A 20,187-nucleotide genomic window follows, 5' to 3' on the forward strand; every position below is an offset into this window, starting at 1 on the left:
CTATCCCAGGACATAGGGGCTAGTGTTTCTCTTATTTTTTAAGGTGTATAAGCTTTGGCATGAAGCCTTTCCTGGTCAGGCCCACCGTGCTCTGCTGTCCTTAGGTCTTTAAGGCCTCTCATGCCCACAAAGTTTCCACCCATAAAAACCTGGGCACTTCTGTCTTTACTTGATGGCATAAAGACCTCTGTAAGTAGATTTTTCAAAAATAATCAGCACAAATACTTCAAATTTTCCATTTTTGTGCTTTATTCTCACAGTCTTGTATGGCTTTTCAAGGAAGTTTGTACTTGGTAAGGCTTCAGTGCTCAGCACTCATGTCATCGGGAAGATTTGGGGAATGGTACCTTAGGCTGGTACTGAGAATGTCCAGGCTTTTGACGGAGCTCAAAATATCTTGCTTTTCCAACCCTACCCCCAACATTAACTGACTTAAGGAGCAAGAGAAGAGGTTAAAAGGGTCACTCTATTGCTGGCAGGCAGCTAGGAAGTCCAGGCCTTGGGGGGAAGCATAGCCTTTGTTTATTTATAAGCCCCAAACCTAGCAGGCAGTGTAATTTAAACATAAAAACAAAATACCAAACACAGGCCGGATGCATACCACAGAGAATAGTGAATTCCCTTCCCACTACCCTTGGGAGAGGGGAGTCAGTGAGCAGTAGTGGCAGCCTCATTGCCAGAGAGGAGCTCACAAGTCCTCCCTGAGGTGATCATGGTGATCATGGCAGGTGAGCTTCAGGCTTGGATCAGGGTGGTGATGGACACGTTTGTAGCCAACCGAAGCAGGTTCCTGAGGGGGAATGAGTCACAGCCCTCCAGCTAACCTGGGAACCAACCCATATTTGACTGGGTGGCAACAGTCACTGGGCTGCAGGAGAGCTGGCTTCTGTAGAAGGGAGGTAGGGCTGGTTCATCAACCAAACACAAGAAAAAATTTAGCCCCTTCCTGTTCTCTGGCCTGGGTTCTTTTCTCTTCCCCACTCTGATGCACCCCCAGACCCCAGCCTCCCAGGTGGAGAGTTCCCACTGACAGCTGGGAGGTGTCTTAGAAGGAATTTGTTCCTCGTAAGAGAGAGGCAAATTTTGCCAAAGATTTAGATACAGATCAGAGTAGGTTCAACAAAAAAGAGTGTGTGTGTGTGTACTCTGTGCTTCTCTTTCTTCCTCATGAGGAGTGTGTATTTGTTGTCAGCAGTTCCTTTTTTTTTTTTTTTGTGGTGCTGGGAATTGAACCCAGGGATACTTTACCACTGAGCTACATCTCCAGCCCTTTTTATTATTTTGAGGCAGGGTCTACACTAAGTCGCCGAGGCTGGCCTTGAACTTGCAATCCTCCTGCCTCAGCCTGCCAAATTGCTGGGATTACAGGTGTGCACTGCCACACCCAGCTTTCTTTGTGTGTGGTGGGGGAGAAGTTGCTGGAGATTGAACCCGTGGACTTGTGCATGCTAGGCAAGTGCTTTACAGCTGAACTACATCCCACCCACTCTTGTCAGAAATTCTTTTAAATAGTTTTTATTTGGGGGGGGTGTGCTGGGGAGCAATTCTGTGGACTGGTACAGGAGAGCTGTATCCAAATCACCTGAAAAATACCCTCTCCGAGCTCCAGATTCATCCCGCAAGATTTGCTAAAGCTGGAACCCAGTACAAACCCTCTCAGGTGATTCTGATTTGAAGAATTACATCCAGATGCGTTTTTTCCCTCCCCAATTCACTGTCAAGGTTACTTGCTGTGCAGCCAGTTATCTTCTGAGTCTGATTGACCCTGTTGAAAGTAATACCACAGTTTAGTTCATACTAAAGTGCTTGAACTATTAGTGGCTGAATGTGGCACCTTCTCAGGCCTTTTTGCATTGAAAAGGAAACTTTTCTTCCTCTAAGTGTATAGAACTGCAGGAGAGATCATTGGAACCCAAAGGCTAGTAATGCTCTGGGGGTGACCTTTGTAGGTACCTCAATAGCAAGTCTGGGAAACAGCTCTGGCTGAAAGGGAATTTTTCTTTCTCAATGTCCTTGAGATCACACTTTTGAGGTAGCCAGATACAGAGGGCACCTTTGCCAGGACTAGCTCTGGTTAGAACTGTCCTCAGGAGGAGTCTGTGAGAATCATTCCTCAGGCATCCATGTGATTGATTGTGTACAAATGGGGCTTATCTTTTTTTCTCCCTCATTTAAAAGAGTTCATTATAATGTGAGATTGACATCTTTGAAAACTGTAGTCCTGACAGTTCTGGGACTTCCTGTTCATAGTGTGCAGTGTGACCGTTCAATGTGGTTCTCCCTGTGTCCACCTGATTGCCACCCCAAGTTTCCCTTGAAGACCCTGCCACCACCTATGACCCCTGTACAACATGCAGCCAGCTCTGGATGTCAGAGAGAGCAGAGGCCATGGATTTTGACACTGTAGCTTAAACTCAAGTATCCTTCCTTGCCATCTTGCCACGCCTTGTGGCATTACTACCACTTTGGAGTCATGGGGAAGCTGGCAACAGCAAAAAGAGAGAGAAAGAGATATGATGGCCTATCTGCCTCACTATCTCTGGGAATCAGACTGTGTGAAAGGCTGGAGAAGGTGTTGGCATAAATGTGTGTGTGCTTTGTGCTTCCCTTTCTTCCTGATAAGGTGTATGTAATTCCTTGTCAGCAATTCTTAAACCAGGCGGGAGGCCTTCCTTACCCCCTCCCAGTACTCCTCTGAGTTCCCTGGCGCTGTTCCCATGGTTGGAGGGCCCTGCCCAGGGAAAAGCTCACCGGTGTTTCTCTCTCTTTTTTTCTGTTTTGAGAGTAGTGTGCCCCCTACCCTCCACCTGAGCTGAGCCGTCTTCTCTCATCCAGGAAGCCCAGGGGGTGGGGGAGGGGGCGCGGTGGTGGGGGTGGTATCTACAGAGCCAGAGGCCCTTTGCAATCTGCAGAGCTCCTCTTCACAAGTCATAGAGTACTGCAACACAGGATCAAGGAGCCACCTCAAGTGAGCCCACAATGAAGAGCTCTACTGTGAGGTAAGCAAGGCCCCAAGAGCACAATGTGAGGGCTCTGGGAGGCTTGTAGGCTAGTAATGCTTACCCACGGTGGCTGAGGAGCTGGAGCCCTGAAGAGGCCCGGCATTATTAACCATCCTTTTATTCCTTAGTGAACCTGTACCACTTCAAAGGTCATGCATTCTATAGTGGGGCCCACAGTGGAGCCAGGTGCTCCACCTCAGGGCCCCTGCCCTCTTCACAGGCCCCTTGTCTGCTGGCTCTGCCTCCCTGACAAGATTCCCCTGGCTTCCTCCAAGCATTGCCCATAGCCATAAGTCCTTCACGCACTACTCAGAGTAACCCTGGCAACTGCTGGAGAAAATTACTTGAAATTTTGACGGGTGGGGTGGCTCCACAGAGCAGAGGGGATGGGGAGAGGCCCTGCCAGTGTCTCCTTGGCCCGAATAGGCTGGTGGAGGGCCTCTGAAGATAAGTAAATGTGGAGAGTGGCCATGTTTTTGCTGCTTTCTTTCCCAGCCCCAGAAAGGCAGCAGTGTACCAGGATTTCCGGAGGGTGGTCTCTGAGGAGGGGGCTGTTTGCATGCCTGAGGATGCTTACTGGCTTGTAAGGAAGACAAGGAACTTTACCACCTGCTTCTAAGCTAGATGACACGAGGGTAAGACAGCTGACCAAAGGAGGAAGACCAAGAGGTTGACAGAAGTGAGCCCCATACCAATTGAAGTGTCCCTTTTCAGAAGGACAGGCTGGCAACTCAGAAAGTGAGCACCTGTAGCTTATCCCCTTCCTTTACAAACCCTTTGTATTGAGCTTGATACGGTGGCACAAGCCTATAATCCCAGTGTCTCGGGAGGCCGAGGTAGGAGGATGGAAAGTTCCAAACCAGCCTGAGCAATTTAGCGAGGCCCTAAGTGACTCAGTGAGAACTGTCTCAAAATTTAAAAATAAATAAAAAGTGCTGGGGATGTGGCTCGATCGTTAAGTGCTCCTGGGTTTGATTCCTGGCACACACACACAAAATTAAACCCTTGGTGTTAAGAAAGGGAGTCAGAGTGAGGGACCCTTCCTGGCACTGTTGGCCACGGTGTCAGGAGCCGTAGGTCTTACAGAAACCCGGAGCTTCATGATGCTGCTTTACCCTCAGCCTGGAAGGCACTGGCCGAGGGCACAGTGGAACACACACCACGTCAGTTGGAGTGAAGGAGTGGTACAATTCCCCTAAACTCTAAGCTACCATACCATGTGCTCCAAGCCCTAAATTGTTTTCCTGAAGCAAACCTTTCACTGAGGTCTAACCAGTAGAGACAACTTTTTGAATTTGCCACAGACCCAGGATATTTTGGAAGGATGCACAATTTGGGGCTTGTATTACTGATTTGCTTTTTAACGCTTTTCTGAAATGTGTCTTGGGCTTTGAATACGCATTCGGTCAACTTAATTGAATTGAATTGAATGTTAATGGCAGTGAGTGTGGGGAGGAGAAGGAATTGGGATTCCATTTACCAAGGTTAATTTTGCAAACCTCTTTTTCAGGAATATCTATTTCGTACTTGTAGCTAGATAATGGGGAGGGTAGAAAATGAGAAGGTTTAGAAAAATTATGGAGGTAAATTTTTCCAGCTGCAAGGCATAAGAGGAAAGGAGACAGGCATACAAATTGACACAGGTTCATGAAATTTAAGATCCACTGAGCTTTAAACTGCATTCCTGGCTAAATCACCAATATTTCGAGTTCAGATGAGATACCAGGACAGCCCCCTGCCATAGTTAGCCATCAAAGTTGGGGTGATGAAGATGACTTCACAAGAGTAGTTTGGGGCGGGTGGGGTAGACTCCCTTGCTATAAACAGGGTATGGCTCCACTGCCTGCCATCCTAGTGTCACTCAGAGATTGTTTGTGAAGCTCACACGGGACCCTGTCCAGGAGGGAGCTGAAAGGCACAATTCATTGCTCTTGCCATCATCTGGTGCCAGGGTGTGCCCCAAATCATTTGCTAGAGCTGCTTCTCCAAGAGAGTATCCATCTCCCCAGGAGGATTCTCCTTGGGCTCCCTCCCATCCCCCATCACTTTCTACACCCTCCCCCCCCATTTTCCTGCCCCCTCCAAAGTCGGGACTCCCAGCCGTGTCCATGCAGGGCACTTCACATGATCCACAGAGAACAAGGCACTTTCCCTGTCACCGTCTTTCCTTCTTGCTTCCCTCCTTCTGGACTTTGGGGATTTTCCATGAAGACGAAGGAACTATGTAAGTGGCAGTGGCCTTCCTGTCTGTAGTCTCCCACATTGGAGTGAAACCAGAGGGGAAGAGAGAAGAGAGAAGGAAGGACAAATTAAACCATGGCATTTCAGCCTCCTTATTCCCCCAGCCTCTTCAGAAAAAGGGACAAGTAAGTAATCAGGACTAGACAGAGCCTCAGTTGGAAGGGGGCCGCATGGTGGGGGGGGCGCTTTTCAACCTGTCTCATCAGCACTGTGCTACTCTCTAGGGCTCAATATCCTTTTTGTACTTCCTTTTCCAGCTCCTAACCCAGTGTTTGCTTTGTGGCTTGCCCCGCACCTCTTGCATCGTGTCTTTTTCCGCTTCTCCTGACATAGGACCCTGTATTTTGCTGGCAACATTGCCGAATCCTTGGGTGGAACGTTCCCTCTAGAAAATAAGGAAGACTTGTCTATAAATAATTTCCTTCTGGCTGTGTGGTACACAATGCTTCAAATGTGACAAAAGGGGAAGTGAGATGTTCCTCCTCACTACCTCCCCCATCCAACCGCACCCACCCTGAGCCTGCTCCCCACCCCTCGTCAGCATGTTGGGAGTCTTCCTGAGGTTTCTACTGCCCAGACATCACCCAATCACCCTTTCCTTGTCCCATGGGAACCCAAACTAGGAAGGGATCTCATCCTAGAGAGTGTGGCTTTTGAAGTAGAAAAAACCAGTGGGGACAGCTAAAACTTCTTCCAGTTCAAAGAGAATAAGTTGGCTTCTAGGGTCTCCTGAAGTGGGGGGAGGTGGCCCCATCCTCATTATGCTTCCCTCCACTAGAAGATCACCCCTGAGAGCAGAGTCTGTTTCGTCACAAAGCCCCATGGCATTAAGGCTGGAAGTGAAAGACAGGAGCCTGGCTCATCAGTTAGGCTCTGTTTGCTGCGCTGAGCCTATGTTCTAAGTTATGAGATATAAAAAGAACAGTTTGACAACATTTATGAATGTTGCTGTTGCAGGGTTATGTTTTGTTTGTTTGTTTCTTGGGGGTTTTGTTTGGGAGGGGGATACCAGGGATTAAACCCAGGGGCCCTTAAGCACTGAGCCACATCCTCAGCTCTATTTTGTATTGTATTTAGAGACAGGGTCTCACTGAGTTACTTAACACCTTGCTTTTGCTGAGGCTGACTTTGAACTCACGATCATCCTGCCTCAGCCTCCTGAGCCACTAGGATTACAGATGTGTGCCACAGTGCCTGGCTATTGCAGGGTTATTGAATCACTAAGCCACTGCTTCCTGTGTGGGGCCCAACTTCACAAGACACAAGGATACTGTCTCAAGGATCAGCATATTACTCAGAAATATTTGATGGATATCATGTATAGCACAAATTTCTACCTATTGCAAGGTTTGGTGCAGTTGCTCCCAGCAGAGGAAATCTCTTTCCTTCCCTTCCTCTTTTTTTTTTTTTTTTTTTTTTTTTTTGGTACCAGTTATTGAACTCAAGGGTGCTTAATGGCTGAGCAACATCCCAGCCCTTTTTAAATTTTATTTTATTTTTTATTTTGAAATAAGGTCTTGCTAAGTTGCTTAGGGACTCACTAATTTGCTGAGGCTGGCTTTGAACTTGGAATCCTCCTACTGGGCAGAGGAATTTTCTGGTGTGCCGAGGGTTAAACAAAACCTTTTGGGTTCCTCTTCCTCCTTCTGCTACCCCTACTACCTATTCCTTTCTCCCTTGTCTTTGTTGTTAGAAAATCTTTGTACGGAGACATTGAAGTCCATTGTTGTCTTCTACTGGTTTCTGGGATCCAGTCATTCTTTGATAATAGAGAATCGTAAGACCTCAGGGTGATCATTTCTCACACTACAGAACTGAAGGTATATATGAGGATGAGAGATTGGCCTGAGTGTGGACTGGGACCAAGCATCTTTTTGAAATTTGTTTATTAAACAAAATCCCTAATTTGAGCTTGTTTTCTAATTGATTTTGTTCTCCAAAAAGCTGAGCATAGCAAGAAGAGGGGATGGGATCTGGGTGTAGTAGTGCATGCCTGTAATCCCAGCAGACTGGGAGGCCGAGGTAGGAGGATTGTGAGTTCAAAGCTAACCTCAGCAACTTTGTGAGGTCCTAAGTTAGTGAGACCCTGTCTCAAAATCAAAAATAAAAATGACTGGGGATGTGGCTCAGTGTAAAGTGCCCCTGGTATGAGGAGGAGGAGGAGTTGTTAATTAAGGGTGAGGAGGAGGAATTGTTGTTGTTAATTAAGGGTGCCAGTGAGTGGGGCCCAAAGAACTTGAGGTTTGACTGGACTGTGGTTATTTCAAGGCTGCACACCTTATTGGGAATACTGGGTACCCCCCAAGACAATATATCCATTCTGGAAGCCACCTGATTGGATTAGTATTTCCTAGAGAGATAGCTTTCTTTCAGGTCTATTTGACTGCCTTTTGAACCAATGTGAGTGAACTTGGGCCTTTTCCAAAGCCCACTGGGACTGTTTGGATATTCTTCCCGTTCCCAACTGTCAGAAAACTGGCTATGCTTGCAGAATTCAAAGTCAGCCTCTGGGCCTCTCAAATAGTAGTGCTGCCAGCATCCTAGGTACACTTCCCCTGCCCTCCACCCTTTCTTCCTCCATGCCACTCTCTGACAACTCCAACCCATCCCCCAACTGCCTCAACTCATTCATTTAAGTCTCCCCTCATTCCAAAAACCAATTCTCTGCCCCACTAGTACCCACAAGTGGGTGTAGTATGAACACACTAGGTTTCTAGATCAGGAAGACTGGAACTGGAGTCCCAACTCCGCAGTTTATTAGCTGTGTGTGTGTGTGTGTGTGTGTGTGAGAGAGAGAGAGAGAGAGACAGAAAGATACTGGGGATTGAACCTAGGGATGCTCTACCACTGAGCTATATCCTTAGCTCTTTTTATTTTTGATTTTGGTAAGTTACCCAGGCTAGTCTCAAACTTGTGATCCTCCTGCCTCACCCTCCTGAATTGCTGAGATTACAGGCATGTACCACCACACCTGTCTGAAATTTATTAACTCTGCCACCTTGGGCAATGTAGCCTCTCAGACCCTGTTTCTTCATCAATGAAATGATGGTGACAGTGGCACAGCCAGCACAGTGCCTGCCCATAACTGATGCTCCATCAATGGTAGCAGTTGTGGACAATGTGTCTCAAACTCAGCTTTTTATCTTCTTTTTCTTCTTCTTGTATTTATTTATAATACAAGTACTTTACTACTAAGCTACATCCCCAGTCCTTTTTATTTTTATTTCGAGACAAGATCTTACTAAGTTGCTTAGGGTTTCACTAAGTTGCTGAGGCAGGCCTCAAACTAACAATCCTCCTGCCTCAGCCTCCAGAGTCCCTGGGGTTGCAGGCATGCACCACTGTACCCAGCTTTAGCTTTGCTTGTTTGTTTTTTGGTACCAAGGCTTGAACCCACTTAACCACTGAGCCACATCCCTAGCCCTTTTTCTATATTTTATTTAGAGAAAAGATCTCACTGAGTTGCTTAGTGCCTCACTAAGTTGCTGAGACTGGTTTTGAACTCCCGATCCTCCTGCCTCAGCCTCCAAAGTTGCTGGGATTACAGACATGCACCATAGTGCCCAACTTCACTTGAAGTTTGAAATGTAATAAGTGAACAATTCAAACACAGCTCTGATGGTAATCTTAACCCCTTTTCCCATCCCTCCTCAAACTGCCTGGATTTCTCTGCCACTATTTTTACAAGGGACTCTCCCATTAAAAGAGCTGTTTTACTTCTGCCCTGCACCCTGTTTTCTTGGCAGTGTCCTCCCCACTCCTGCCAACCCAGTTTATTTCTCCCTGCTTTTTTCCTCACCCTCCCTTGGAATCTTGGGGTGGGTAACAATAGTTTAGGAAATATTAACAAGCCAATGAAAAATCAACCCAGATTCTTCCTGGACCAAGAAAGCTCTGGGTGGTAGAGAGAGCAGATTAATATGTCAGGGAATCCAATATCAGTTAAGCTATTGATTCCAGCATTTTTTTCTAGATAACTTTCTTGATGACCTATAATTATAGTCTGTCCTTTGTACTGTCTATTGCACACAGCTTAGTGCAAACACTAGGTTCAGAGAGCCTGTGTCCTAAAGTTAACAATGCACTTTGATGAGGATCATCTCCCAACTGAAGTAGGATGAAATGGGCTAAGGCAGTGGGTTTTCTTGGATAGTTTTATTGATCAGCCCTTCTCAAATAATAATGGCCATTGAATACGTGTTACCACCACTGAAATCCTCCAGTGGAGCCCCATGCCATAGCCAGAGAAGTTGGCTATTTGGTGGCATAACTGTACTGGAAGCCCAAATGCAGTCAAGGCCTTCAGACTGGGTTTGGCTAGGGCCTTGGCTAGGGTGTTGGTGCCAGGTACCTGGTTAAGAGAAATATCCTGAAGCAAATAATAATTACCTTCTTTGCTGATAAGAGGCCCCAGTACTTTTCCAGTAGCATGATTGCATTAGGATATTTCTTTGGACCACAGCCTGTGGAGCACTGAGTCATGGGTATTAGCCTTAACTTTATTCAAACTATTGTATATGTGGTGGAACCCAGTGTTCTCCTTATGGTTGCCTGTTGGTGTAAATAACATTTGCTGTTGCATCACCTGTCCCTTTTCCTGCGTAGGTTACCCTTTTAGGTGTAATTCTGCTTCTGTCCACCAGGTGGCCTCACTTAGGAAGGAGCCAAAGGAGCTGGAAGAAAGGACCTCAAGCCTAGCATGCCTTTTTTTTTTTTAAGTTTGAGGCTGAAAAGAATAATGAAAATATATTTTAATGGAAACACGTGTAACTCTTATTAGGCAACAATCATATCATTTTCTTGTGGCCCGGAATCCTCTTTCCATGAATACCTTCTACTGCTATATGCATGGCTGGACTCATCACAGGGCAGGTGTTTTCCTGGGGTGATTTATATCGTAGTTTTCTTGTCCTTTGCTGTTCATAGGAAAGTAACAAATTTTTCTTATGTTTTGATTGTGCATCATAGTTATACATGATACTGAGGTTCATTTTGATATATGCATAGAGGAAAGTAGCAACAACTTTTATTATTTTTTTAGTTATACATAAATATTAGGATTCATTTTGACATAATTATAAAAGCATGGAATAAAATTTGCTCTAGTTCAGTCACTAGTACTTCCCTTTTCCCTCCCCTGTACCCTCCCACTGTTCCCTTCCCTCTACTCTACTGATCATTCTGCTATTTACTTAATTTTTTAATTAGTGCTTTATGGAGCTACATAATGGAAAGAATCACCTTTTAAAAAAATAAGGACACGAGATCCTGGATTATGTTGAATGTATTTTATTTGCAGAGTTAGGCGTGGAGACCAGAGAGGAAAAGGCCGTTATCTGTGATCATTCCAGTGCCCTCTCCCATACCCATCTCCTCTCTACCGCCTCTGTTGCCAACTTAGCTGCTGCCCCCATACGTGTTCATCCACTCCTGTACACCCTCTCCTACATACACATGCATACACAGATCAAGGCAGACCTGTGTGTGCATTCCATGCATGTCACCAATCTGTGAACCTACCAGTACACAGGCAGATACTCCCACACCTGTACATTCTAAGGAAGAAATGGGTGGGTGGGTTTTGGAGTTTGGGGCAGGCTGGTGGGCGGGCTAGTTAAGTGATGGGACAGCTGCATTAGTAAGAGAGTGAATATGCAGGTGACAAGGTGTGTGCACATGGGAGAGACTGAGAGAGCAGTCAGAATGAGAAAGTGAGGCTCCTGATGGTGAGGGTGGGCATCCATGGAGTGTGACATATGATAGCATTGTAAAACCATCAGGGTACTCTGGCTGACACCTGGAGAAGCGCTTTAAAAAGCAGCACCGCCCTCTACTGAGTGCTTTCTGCCTCCTGTTAGGCATTTTGTTTCTTATTTCTCTGCAAAACAGCTCCAGTTTGGTTTTTACCAATCTCCAGAGCCCTCTTTGGAGATGCCAGTTGGCACAAGAAAGTGCTGAACTGTTTACAGTCCCAGTCTAAGGTTCAGGGAGGGGATGTGGTTTTACTGGGCCACAAAGCCCGGTACAGGACTCATTTGCATGGCCCCTGACGCCATGTGACGCAGCCAGCTCCTCCTATATAAAGAAGCAGTAGCCGAAATATCTCTGAGTCTGGGTTGGACTGGCGGCAGTGGAGTTTGTGACACACTAGGTGACACCCCTCGAGTCACTTCCCTTCAACTCCAGCTGGAGCGCCTGTCTGGCTTTGGGTCCGCTCCGCAGCCTTCACCACCCCCTCCTAGCTCCAGGGCCGAACTCCAGCGCGGAGCCCAGCCCAGTACAGCTTGCCAGCAGCCAGCGGCTGCCCAGCCCGCCCAGGCAGGCCCGAAGCACCGCCTGAGCTCTCGGCAATCCGAGCCATGAACACCGAAATGTATCAGACCCCCATGGAGGTGGCGGTCTATCAGCTGCACAATTTCTCCATCTCCTTCTTCTCTTCCCTGCTTGGAGGGGATGTGGTTTCCGTTAAGCTGGATAACAGGTAACGACTGGCCCCAGCTCCAGCGCCTAAAGCGAGCGGGCCGCCGGCGGGGGCTGGGCTGCGGAGCTGGATCTCCGAGCGAGCCGTGCGCCGCGGTCCCTGTTCCCTGTGGTGCAGCATCCTGGGAAGGGGCGGGGGTAGGGGACGCAGGAAGGGGGGTCACCGCCGCGCTGGGATCCGCCGTCGGAGCGTCCCTGCGGCTGCTGCGCCGTGAGAACCAGCTGCTGCAGCCGCAGAGGCAGCGGGAGGCAGAGGGATCGCGGGCGGGCGGGCGGGCGGGCGGGCAGGGGGCCGGCCGTGCACCGCCAGGGAGGAGGCCGGAAGCTTCCGCGCAGAGAAATTCCTAGCTAGGTTCCGAGCCCGGTAGGTTTGCCTGGGACCTTCTGGGCCCGCGCCGGGGGCCTTCCCGGACCTCGTGCCCTCATTGTTTGCGTATCTCCCGGGCAGGCCACGCTGGCCCATGCGCCCCAGGACCCACGCTGCTCTGGTCGATAGGAACTCAAGAAACTCGGGGCGGCGGCGCTGAGCTAGCCTGGGTGGGGGTGCAGCTTCCTGCAGGGGCCAGAGAAGGACCCGAGGACAAACTGCCTGGAACTCCAGGCCAGGGAGGCGGGAGAGAGGAAGACCCGGGGCAGATGGAAGACTTGGGCCACAACTGCCAGGTCTCAGAGTGGAACCGAGTGGGTAACGGGTCGCTTTGCTTTTTGTCTTGGCAGTGCCTCCGGAGCCAGCGTGGTGGCCATAGACAACAAGATTGAGCAGGCCATGGTGAGTGGCATCACTGCGTCATTCCCATCCCCAGACTTAGCTGCTGCTTATGTAACTCTGGGCAGAACTGAGGGGGTGGGCACAAAAGCTGTTAGCCAAAAGCCTGAGGAAGCCAAAGGCCGATTCCTATCCTCCCTGGAGACATTAGGTAAAGTCTGGTTAGAGGGACACCAGTCTACCCTTGCTGGGCTTCCTTTCCTCTCCAGCCCTCCATCCCAGGGCTTTGCAGCAGCCTCTGGCTCCCTCCTGGGCTGTTGCAGGGCCGGGAGCTGATACTCTTGCATTTGTATCCTGCAGTTGGCAAGGGCCAGAGCTCATTGGATGCAACTGCACTGCAGTGCCTCTGCAGAGACTGGGCTGGGGTCAGAAGTTGGGAGGAAACAGAAAGCAAAGCACCCCACCCCACCCCTTCTCCCTCTCCTTACCAGGTAGAGGTCAGACTCCACTAAACAACCAAAGTGGCTGCAGGGGCTTGGGGCTTCTCGCAATTAGAAGTCCCTTAATTGTGCTCTGAAGCCTAATGACACACTTCCCCACCCCTAGTGCAATCATCAGATTCAGAGAGGATGCAGCCATCTCTACACCTTCACCCCAGAGCAAGTGCCTGTCCAACCAGGCTGCAGGCCAGCTGTGACTCTGGTGTGCTGGGTCCTGTATAGGGAAAGAGACTCCAAAATAGTCAATTTTATTTTTTTGGTGCAGATTTGTAAAGGAGACCAACAATATGGGGTGTGCTGCAAGGTTCCCAGGACCCCTGATTTGGACTAGCAGCTAGGCCAACCAACAACCAGCAGAATTCTCACTCCAAAGAGCCCTAAAATAGCCAGACTTAAACCTTGTAGAAAAGTGGACCCGTCTAGTTCAAAGCCTGGCTTCCAACTCTGGCAAGGCCCAAATCCTGCAGCTCTCCTGAATGAGGGTTTAAGTGCTTCAGAGAAGAGTTTATGAGGAATTGGGCTGCAGGAGTGACATCTGAGGGAAGGCTTCAAGGCAGTGACAGGAAAGCTAGGGCAGACTGACCCATGGCAGGGTGAAGGTGCTCTAGAGGGGCCTCAGTAGTTGAAGAAAGTCTTTGTGTGATTTTCCCCATGGCAGGATCTGGTGAAGAATCATCTGATGTATGCTGTGAGAGAGGAGGTGGAGATCCTGAAGGAGCAGATCCGAGAGCTGGTGGAGAAGAACTCCCAGCTAGAGCGTGAGAACACCCTTCTGAAGACCCTGGCAAGCCCCGAGCAGCTGGAGAAGTTCCAGTCCCGGCTGAGTCCTGAAGAGCCAGCTGCCGAATCCCCACAAGCGCCTGAAGCCTCCGGTGGTTCTGCGGTGTAAGTGGCTCTGTCCTCAGGGTGGGCAGAGCCACGAAACTTGTTCTACCTAGTTCTTTCCAGTTTGTTTTTGGCTCCCCAAGCATCATCTCACGTGGAGAACTTTACACCTAGCATAGCTGGTGCCAAGAGATGTCCCAAGGACATGGCCACCTGGGTCCACTCCAGTGACAGACCCCTGACAAAGAGCAGGTCTCTGGAGGCTGAGTTGCATGGGGCTTAGAAACCCCAAGCCAGTGAGCCTCTGATGCCACTGCGCCCTGGGGGATCCCAGGGCCTGGGCAACTTAGCTGCAACTGGCACGGGAGAAAGGTAGTTTGACATGTGATGCCAGTGTGCTCCAGAATGTGTAGGGGGTCTGTTTTTCATTTCCATGGACATCTTCAACAGCTTCACCTGACGACTGTTCTATGAAGAAGCCACTTGTGTTTTAAGCAGAGGCAACCTCTCCCTTCTCCCCTGCCTCACCAAGGCAGGGGGCACAGATGGGAGAGATTGAGCCAAGTCAGCCTTCTGTCGGTTAATATGGTCTAATGCATGGCTTTGTGCACAGCCCTGTGTGGGATTACAGCTTTGGGATGAGCGCTTACAAAGTTCTGTTTGGTTAGTACTGGCATAGTTTTTCTATATAGCCATAAATGCGTATATATACCCATAGGGCTAGATCTATATCTTAGTGTAGCGATGTATCCATATACACATACACCTACATGTTGAAGGGTCTGACCAGCTTTGGGAGTAATGACTGGTCCCTTATCTCTTAAAGCTAATTCTTTGACTGTGCTCATTTACCAAGTCGATCCAGTTTGTCCTTTAGGTTAAGTAAAACTCAAGAGTAAAGGCAGGGAGAGGGGGGCCAGCCCTCAGAATGCGGCCACAGATGCCTTGCTGCTGCACCCCTTTCTTTCCCCATCTCTCCACTGAAGACATGTGAAGTCCTCTTTTGAACGCCAAACCCACCATTCACTGGTGCTGACTACATAGAATGGGGTTGAGAGAAGATCAGCTTGGACTTCATATTGTCATTTGAGAACTGTTTTTTTCTAATTCTGGTGGAAAACTCTGAATGGAACAGAAAGATGGCATCCTGCTGGGGATGAGAGATGGATGAGGGAATGGCTTTGCTCCCATTGGGGCCTGGGGGATGTGCCCTGAGAGTTGGTTTCCAAGGGGGTTCTGTGACAGTGAACTTTCCACTTTCTGACACCTTATCCTGATGTATGTCTCCAGGATTTGGATTTTGATTTTTCAAATGTAGCTTGAAGTTTCAATAAACTTTGCTCTTTTTTTTCTAAAAATAAACCTGATGTCTGACTGAGTATAAAGAGATTGGGCAGTAGAGGCCCTCACCCAGTTGGAGGAGGCTGTTTGTCTGATCCAGCAAATATTTCTTAAGTACCTCTAAGGGCCAGGCCTATGCTACATTCATGGTCATAGGTCATCCACATAGCCTCTGTATGAAAGATGCATTCTCACTGTTGATAAGGAAGCTGAGACTTGGTGAGTTGAAGTGACTTGCCCAAAGTTACACAGCTGCTATGCAAATTGAACTCAAACTCCCAGCTGTCCCTCTGTCCTGCTCTAGCTTTCATATCAGAGCTTCAGAGTGAGTGTGCAGGTGACTACTAACATCCAAACTCAGCTTGAGGGGGTGATTTGGGAGGAAGGATATCCCCAAGAAGATCCCAAAGATAAGTGTGAGAGAGCAAGGAGAGAAACCAAATAAATAAGTGGATCTCTTCCTTCTAAAATCATAACACCACAATTCATTCTCCTTAAAATCAATCCATGCATGACCTTTGATCTTGGCTAAGAGGGTCTTAGTGAGAAAAAGATGGGGAATTAGGAAGTGACAAAGTCACATCACTCTTCCCTGCTCCCTCCACCCTGCCCAAAGAAAGATGCCTTCGATCCCTGCTTCTACACTTTTGAAAGTTCAAGAGTAGCTTCTGACACCAGCTTCCCTCCTTTGCCTCTTTTTGGGGTTCATGATCACCCACCACACTTTTCTGGCCTCACTTCTCATTTCTTGCTGTTCCTGTGACTGGCTATTGATGAGCATTACTGTCTCCTCTACCATGCCCTCACCTGGACCCTCCCCGGCCCCTGAGCTTTCTAAGTCCACTGTGTTGCCAGGGGAGACAATCACCCCTATTATTGACTCTCTTCAATCTCAGTTTCCTGTAGCATGAGCCTGCTACCTAACCCTTGGCCATTGGTGACTGATCAGAACTCTTTCATTTTCTTCAAGCACAAACCTCAAGATGACCAAGATTCCTTGGCCCCCTCCCTTTCACCAGTCACTTCGTAAATGTAATCAAAATGACATGCTTCTTCTCGGTCAGGTTCATACACATTGGCCGTTTCTTTTCCAATCACCAAGATCCTTCTTTAGGACTTTGCAAACCCTTGGATGCTGTCCTCTCAAACCCCTTTTCCTGCTTCCAACCCTGCTGCTCATGATGCCAAGTTCATTGTTCATGCCTGTGAATTTGATCGCGGCATGCAGATTGCACAGCTTCTGAAAGTTCACCAACTTTGGCCTAGTGCATTGGAATCCCCCAGGCAGCCACACCCAACCTGCCCAGGTCTTCCAATTCCCCACTTCTAAACCCTCTCCCTCTCCAATTAAGCTCAGGGATGTGTGGACTAGTCATACCTGGCTTCCAGCTGAACAAGAACGAACAGATGAAAAAACAAAGGAAACCCAGAAAATAGCTCAGCAACACTCCAACCCTCTCTGGACATCAAGTCCTTTCTGTACAAGAAAGGGGAAAAAAACATGTCCCATAGTCACATAGTGGTAAAGAGAGAACAATTTCGTTTCCTAGGCAACCCCAACAAAACAGAAACAAACACTGCCACTTCTGAGGCCACAGCGGTTACTAGACTAGATAAGAGGAACTTTAGATGTTTGTTATTCACATATAGGAGCAAGTACTTGTTGTTGTTTTTCCACACAAAAAGACTAGGCATGGAGAAAGGCCCAAAAAACATATTGTTCTTGGACTTTTGTGATCCTTGGGTTTCTGGGCTCAGCTGGTTCTGCTGGACCCAGAACAAGAAAAAGAACAAGGAGACCTGTAGCAGTAATCATCCCCTGACTAGGTATGCCACTTCACCTTGTGCCCTCCAATCTGCCTCATCAGATCTCAGAGGCAACCCATCAAGCATAGAGACAAGGATCATAAGAGCACCACTCTGCAGCAGCCCCCCAATGCAGAACATTCTGATTCCTGCCCTTAGAAAGAGGCAGTTATGATTTACCTCCATTTGACAGACAAGAACACTGAGAGCCAGAGAACTCAGTACTACACCCATCATTCCCACAGATCCCATGGGGAAGAGGTTCCTCTTTTGAATGTCAAAAATATCCTCAGACCTCCCCCAACTGCGTGGTAGTAGAACCTTTAGTGTTTATTGAGAGAAAAAACATAATGACAAAAAGTGACTGAATTCAGTGGGGCTTTTATTATTTTTTTCAGTGAGACTTTTAAAAGAATTGATTATATTTTTCTCAAAAATATAGGAATGGGTTTGAAAACGAGAACAGTAATGTATATGTTAATTAGCTATATTTAGCCATTCCACTATGTGTGTATATACACACACAATTTCAAAACATGTTGTACACATAATGTTTTAAGTCATGTGATGTGTTAAATAAATACATACAATTGCATCTTTTTTTTTTTTGGTACTAGGGAGTTTTTTTGGTATTTTATTTAGAGACAGGGTCTCACTGAGCTCACTGAGTTATTTAGAGCCTCACAGTTACTTAGGGCCTCACTAAATTGTGGAAGCTGGTTTTGAACTCAAGATCCTCCTGCCTCAGTCTACTGAGTTGCTGGGATTATAGGTCTGCACCACCATGCCTGGCTTCATCTGTTAATTTTTTAAAAGAGGAAACTAGAACAGAAATCTGGGGATAGGACATTTGTATAAGAAAACAAAGACCATAAGATGGCATAAGATGCAATGCTTTTAGGCTAAAGACAACCACAGGGGAAGGATGCTCCTGAGAAAAAGCCAGGGAGTGAGCAGATGAGGTGACAGGGCCATTGGGACTAGGGGTATAAGGAGAGGGACTCTGGAATGATCACAGGAAGGAAAATGCATGACATCTCTGTCCCTTTTGGTATTTGGAAGTTGTCTTAACATCATCCTACTTAGTCTGGAAAATCTTGCTTAAATCTCACCTCTTCTTCTCCTAGTTGGTTAGAAATTAATGGACTAATTAGAGCTTTGTAGACAGCTCAGGTCCTCATGTTTTCTCATGCAGAGAAGCTTGTTGGAATACAAACACTTAATACTTAACCACTTCCACTAGATCAGGAAAGGATTAACAGAGAACTTTATCAGTTAGCTATTCCAAGTAGAATGGTTTCCAGAGAGGAGCTGGCCAGAAGGAGCAATGATCACAATAATTATGATAGCTATCTGGGACGGGGCTGTAGCTCAGTGGTGGAGCACTTGCCTGGCATGTAAGAAGCCCTGGGTTCAATCCCCAGTACCACAAAAAGTTATTTCCAATAATGCTAGCTATCACTTACATGGCACTTAACTGATGCCAGACATGGTTCTAAGCCTTTTTACATCTCTCCTCTCCACAAATATAGAAGGTATGTCCTATTAAGATCCATTTTACAGATGAGAAAACAAAAGCATTTATGGCACAGGGAAGTTAAGTAGCTTGCCCAAAATCATACAGCTAGTGAATGGCAGAGTCTTTATGTAGGGGGCGGAGGAAGGCATGATGGATGCACTGAGACACAAGATAGACAATCTGAAACATTTTCATTAATTCCTCCTATATAACCAGAAGTGTTCCAGCAGTAGAAAGGAGACCACTCCAAACAAGCAGAGGGACTAGCATAAGAAAAAGAAATGAGCAATGTGCCTGGGAGAAGTGGGGGTGAACAAATGAGAAAAGGGGAGCATAGGAAGTCGACTTGGCTGGCACCTAGCCAAATGACTTGAGATAACATCTAATAGGTCTCAGGGAGCCATGGCAGTCTTCTGAGTAAGGAAGTGATGTGATGTAAAAGATATTTGTAGAAGATGGGTCCTGGCAGCTGGAGAGGCTAGAATAGAGAAAAGCTAGCAGGCAGCCAGCTGCTGCTGTAATCCAGGTGTGAGGTGATGAGGGCCAGCCGGGGCAGGAATAGGGGATCATGGAAAGGAAAGAACAAAGCCCAAAGACAGCGAACAGCAATATTGCTCCAACTGTGGTCTTCAATTCACTCGCATCAAGTTGATGGGAAGTTTAAAGTGTAGATGCCAGCTCCTAACCCCATAATACAGAGGAATCCATAACTCTAATATATCCCTTGTGATGTGGGAATTTGGGAAAGTTGGAGGACCCTCCACAAAGTAAAAATCAGCATGACCTGATGGCAAAGTGAGTCAGGAGGGGAAGAGAGAGCAAAATAGCCAAAAGTTAAGGATGTCACGAAAGTTTGTGTTACACACACACACACACACACACACAAACACACACATACACACACACATATATATATACATATATATATATACACACACACACACATATATATATATATAAAATTTACCAAATTTGTTTGTTTATTCATCTATTTTATTTGATTTTCATACCAGGGATTGAACCATTGAACCCAGGGGCACTTTACTACTGTCATATTGCCAGCCCTTTTCATTTTTTTTTTTTCAATTTGAGACAGGATCTTGCTAAGTTGCTGAGAGTCTTACTAAGTTGCTGAGACTGGCCTCAAACTTGATATCCTCCTGTCTCAGCCTCCTGAGTCACTGGGGTTATAGGTATGTACCACCATGCCTGGTGAATTTACCAATTTTAAAGAATTCATCTCCCTTCTTTAAAAAATGACAGCCTTTTCTTAAACCCATTTCTTTTAGTGCTTCCATGGTCTCCCAATCTCCCAGATTCAAAACTTTCATAGAACCAGAAGCTGAGACATTAGGGATATTCCAGTCAGTGGTATTAAATATATTCATACTGTTTATCCACCTATCTCCAGAACTTTGTCATCATCCCAAACTGAAGACCTGAATCCATGAAACACTAACCCTTCTCTCCCTTTACCAGCCTCTAGTGCTATGAAAGTTTTGATTCTGGCCAGGTGGCACATGCCTGTAATCCCAGTGACTAGGGAGGCTGAGGCAGCAGGATCACAAGTTAGAGGCCAGTCTCAGCAATGTAGCGAGTCCCTAAGCAACTTAGTAAGATCCTGTCTTGAAAAATACAAATAAAAAGGGCTGGGGATGTGGCTCAGTGACTAAGCGCCCCTGGGTTCAATCCCCAGGAAAGAGAAGAAAGAGAGAGAGAGAGAGAGAGAGAGAGAGAGAGAGAGAGAGAGAGAGAGAAGGAGGGAGA

The 20,187-nt window shown here is 47.2% G+C and overlaps 1 protein-coding gene across 5 annotated transcripts in view; it reads left to right on the plus strand.

The window, feature by feature from the left end:
• Positions 1-15,112, plus strand: part of TSC22D3 (TSC22 domain family member 3) — a 65,639-nt gene extending 50,527 nt beyond the window's left edge. For 3 of the 5 annotated variants that reach the window (XM_079124492.1, XM_079124494.1, XM_079124493.1), the window contains exons 3-4: positions 12,441-12,492; positions 13,588-15,112. In XM_079124492.1, coding sequence (XP_078980618.1) covers positions 12,441-12,492; positions 13,588-13,818 — 283 coding nt within the window. In that variant the 3' untranslated portion in view covers positions 13,819-15,112. Of the gene's footprint in view, positions 1-11,340; positions 11,725-12,000; positions 12,088-12,440; positions 12,493-13,587 lie in introns of those variants that run through there. The other 2 variants (XM_079124495.1, XM_079124496.1) reach the window with 2 other exon arrangements.
• The last annotated feature ends 5,075 nt before the right edge of the window (positions 15,113-20,187 follow it).

Source organism: Sciurus vulgaris (genome assembly GCF_902686455.1).
Source record: "Sciurus vulgaris genome assembly, chromosome: X".
NCBI classification, from domain to species: domain Eukaryota; kingdom Metazoa; phylum Chordata; class Mammalia; order Rodentia; family Sciuridae; genus Sciurus; species Sciurus vulgaris.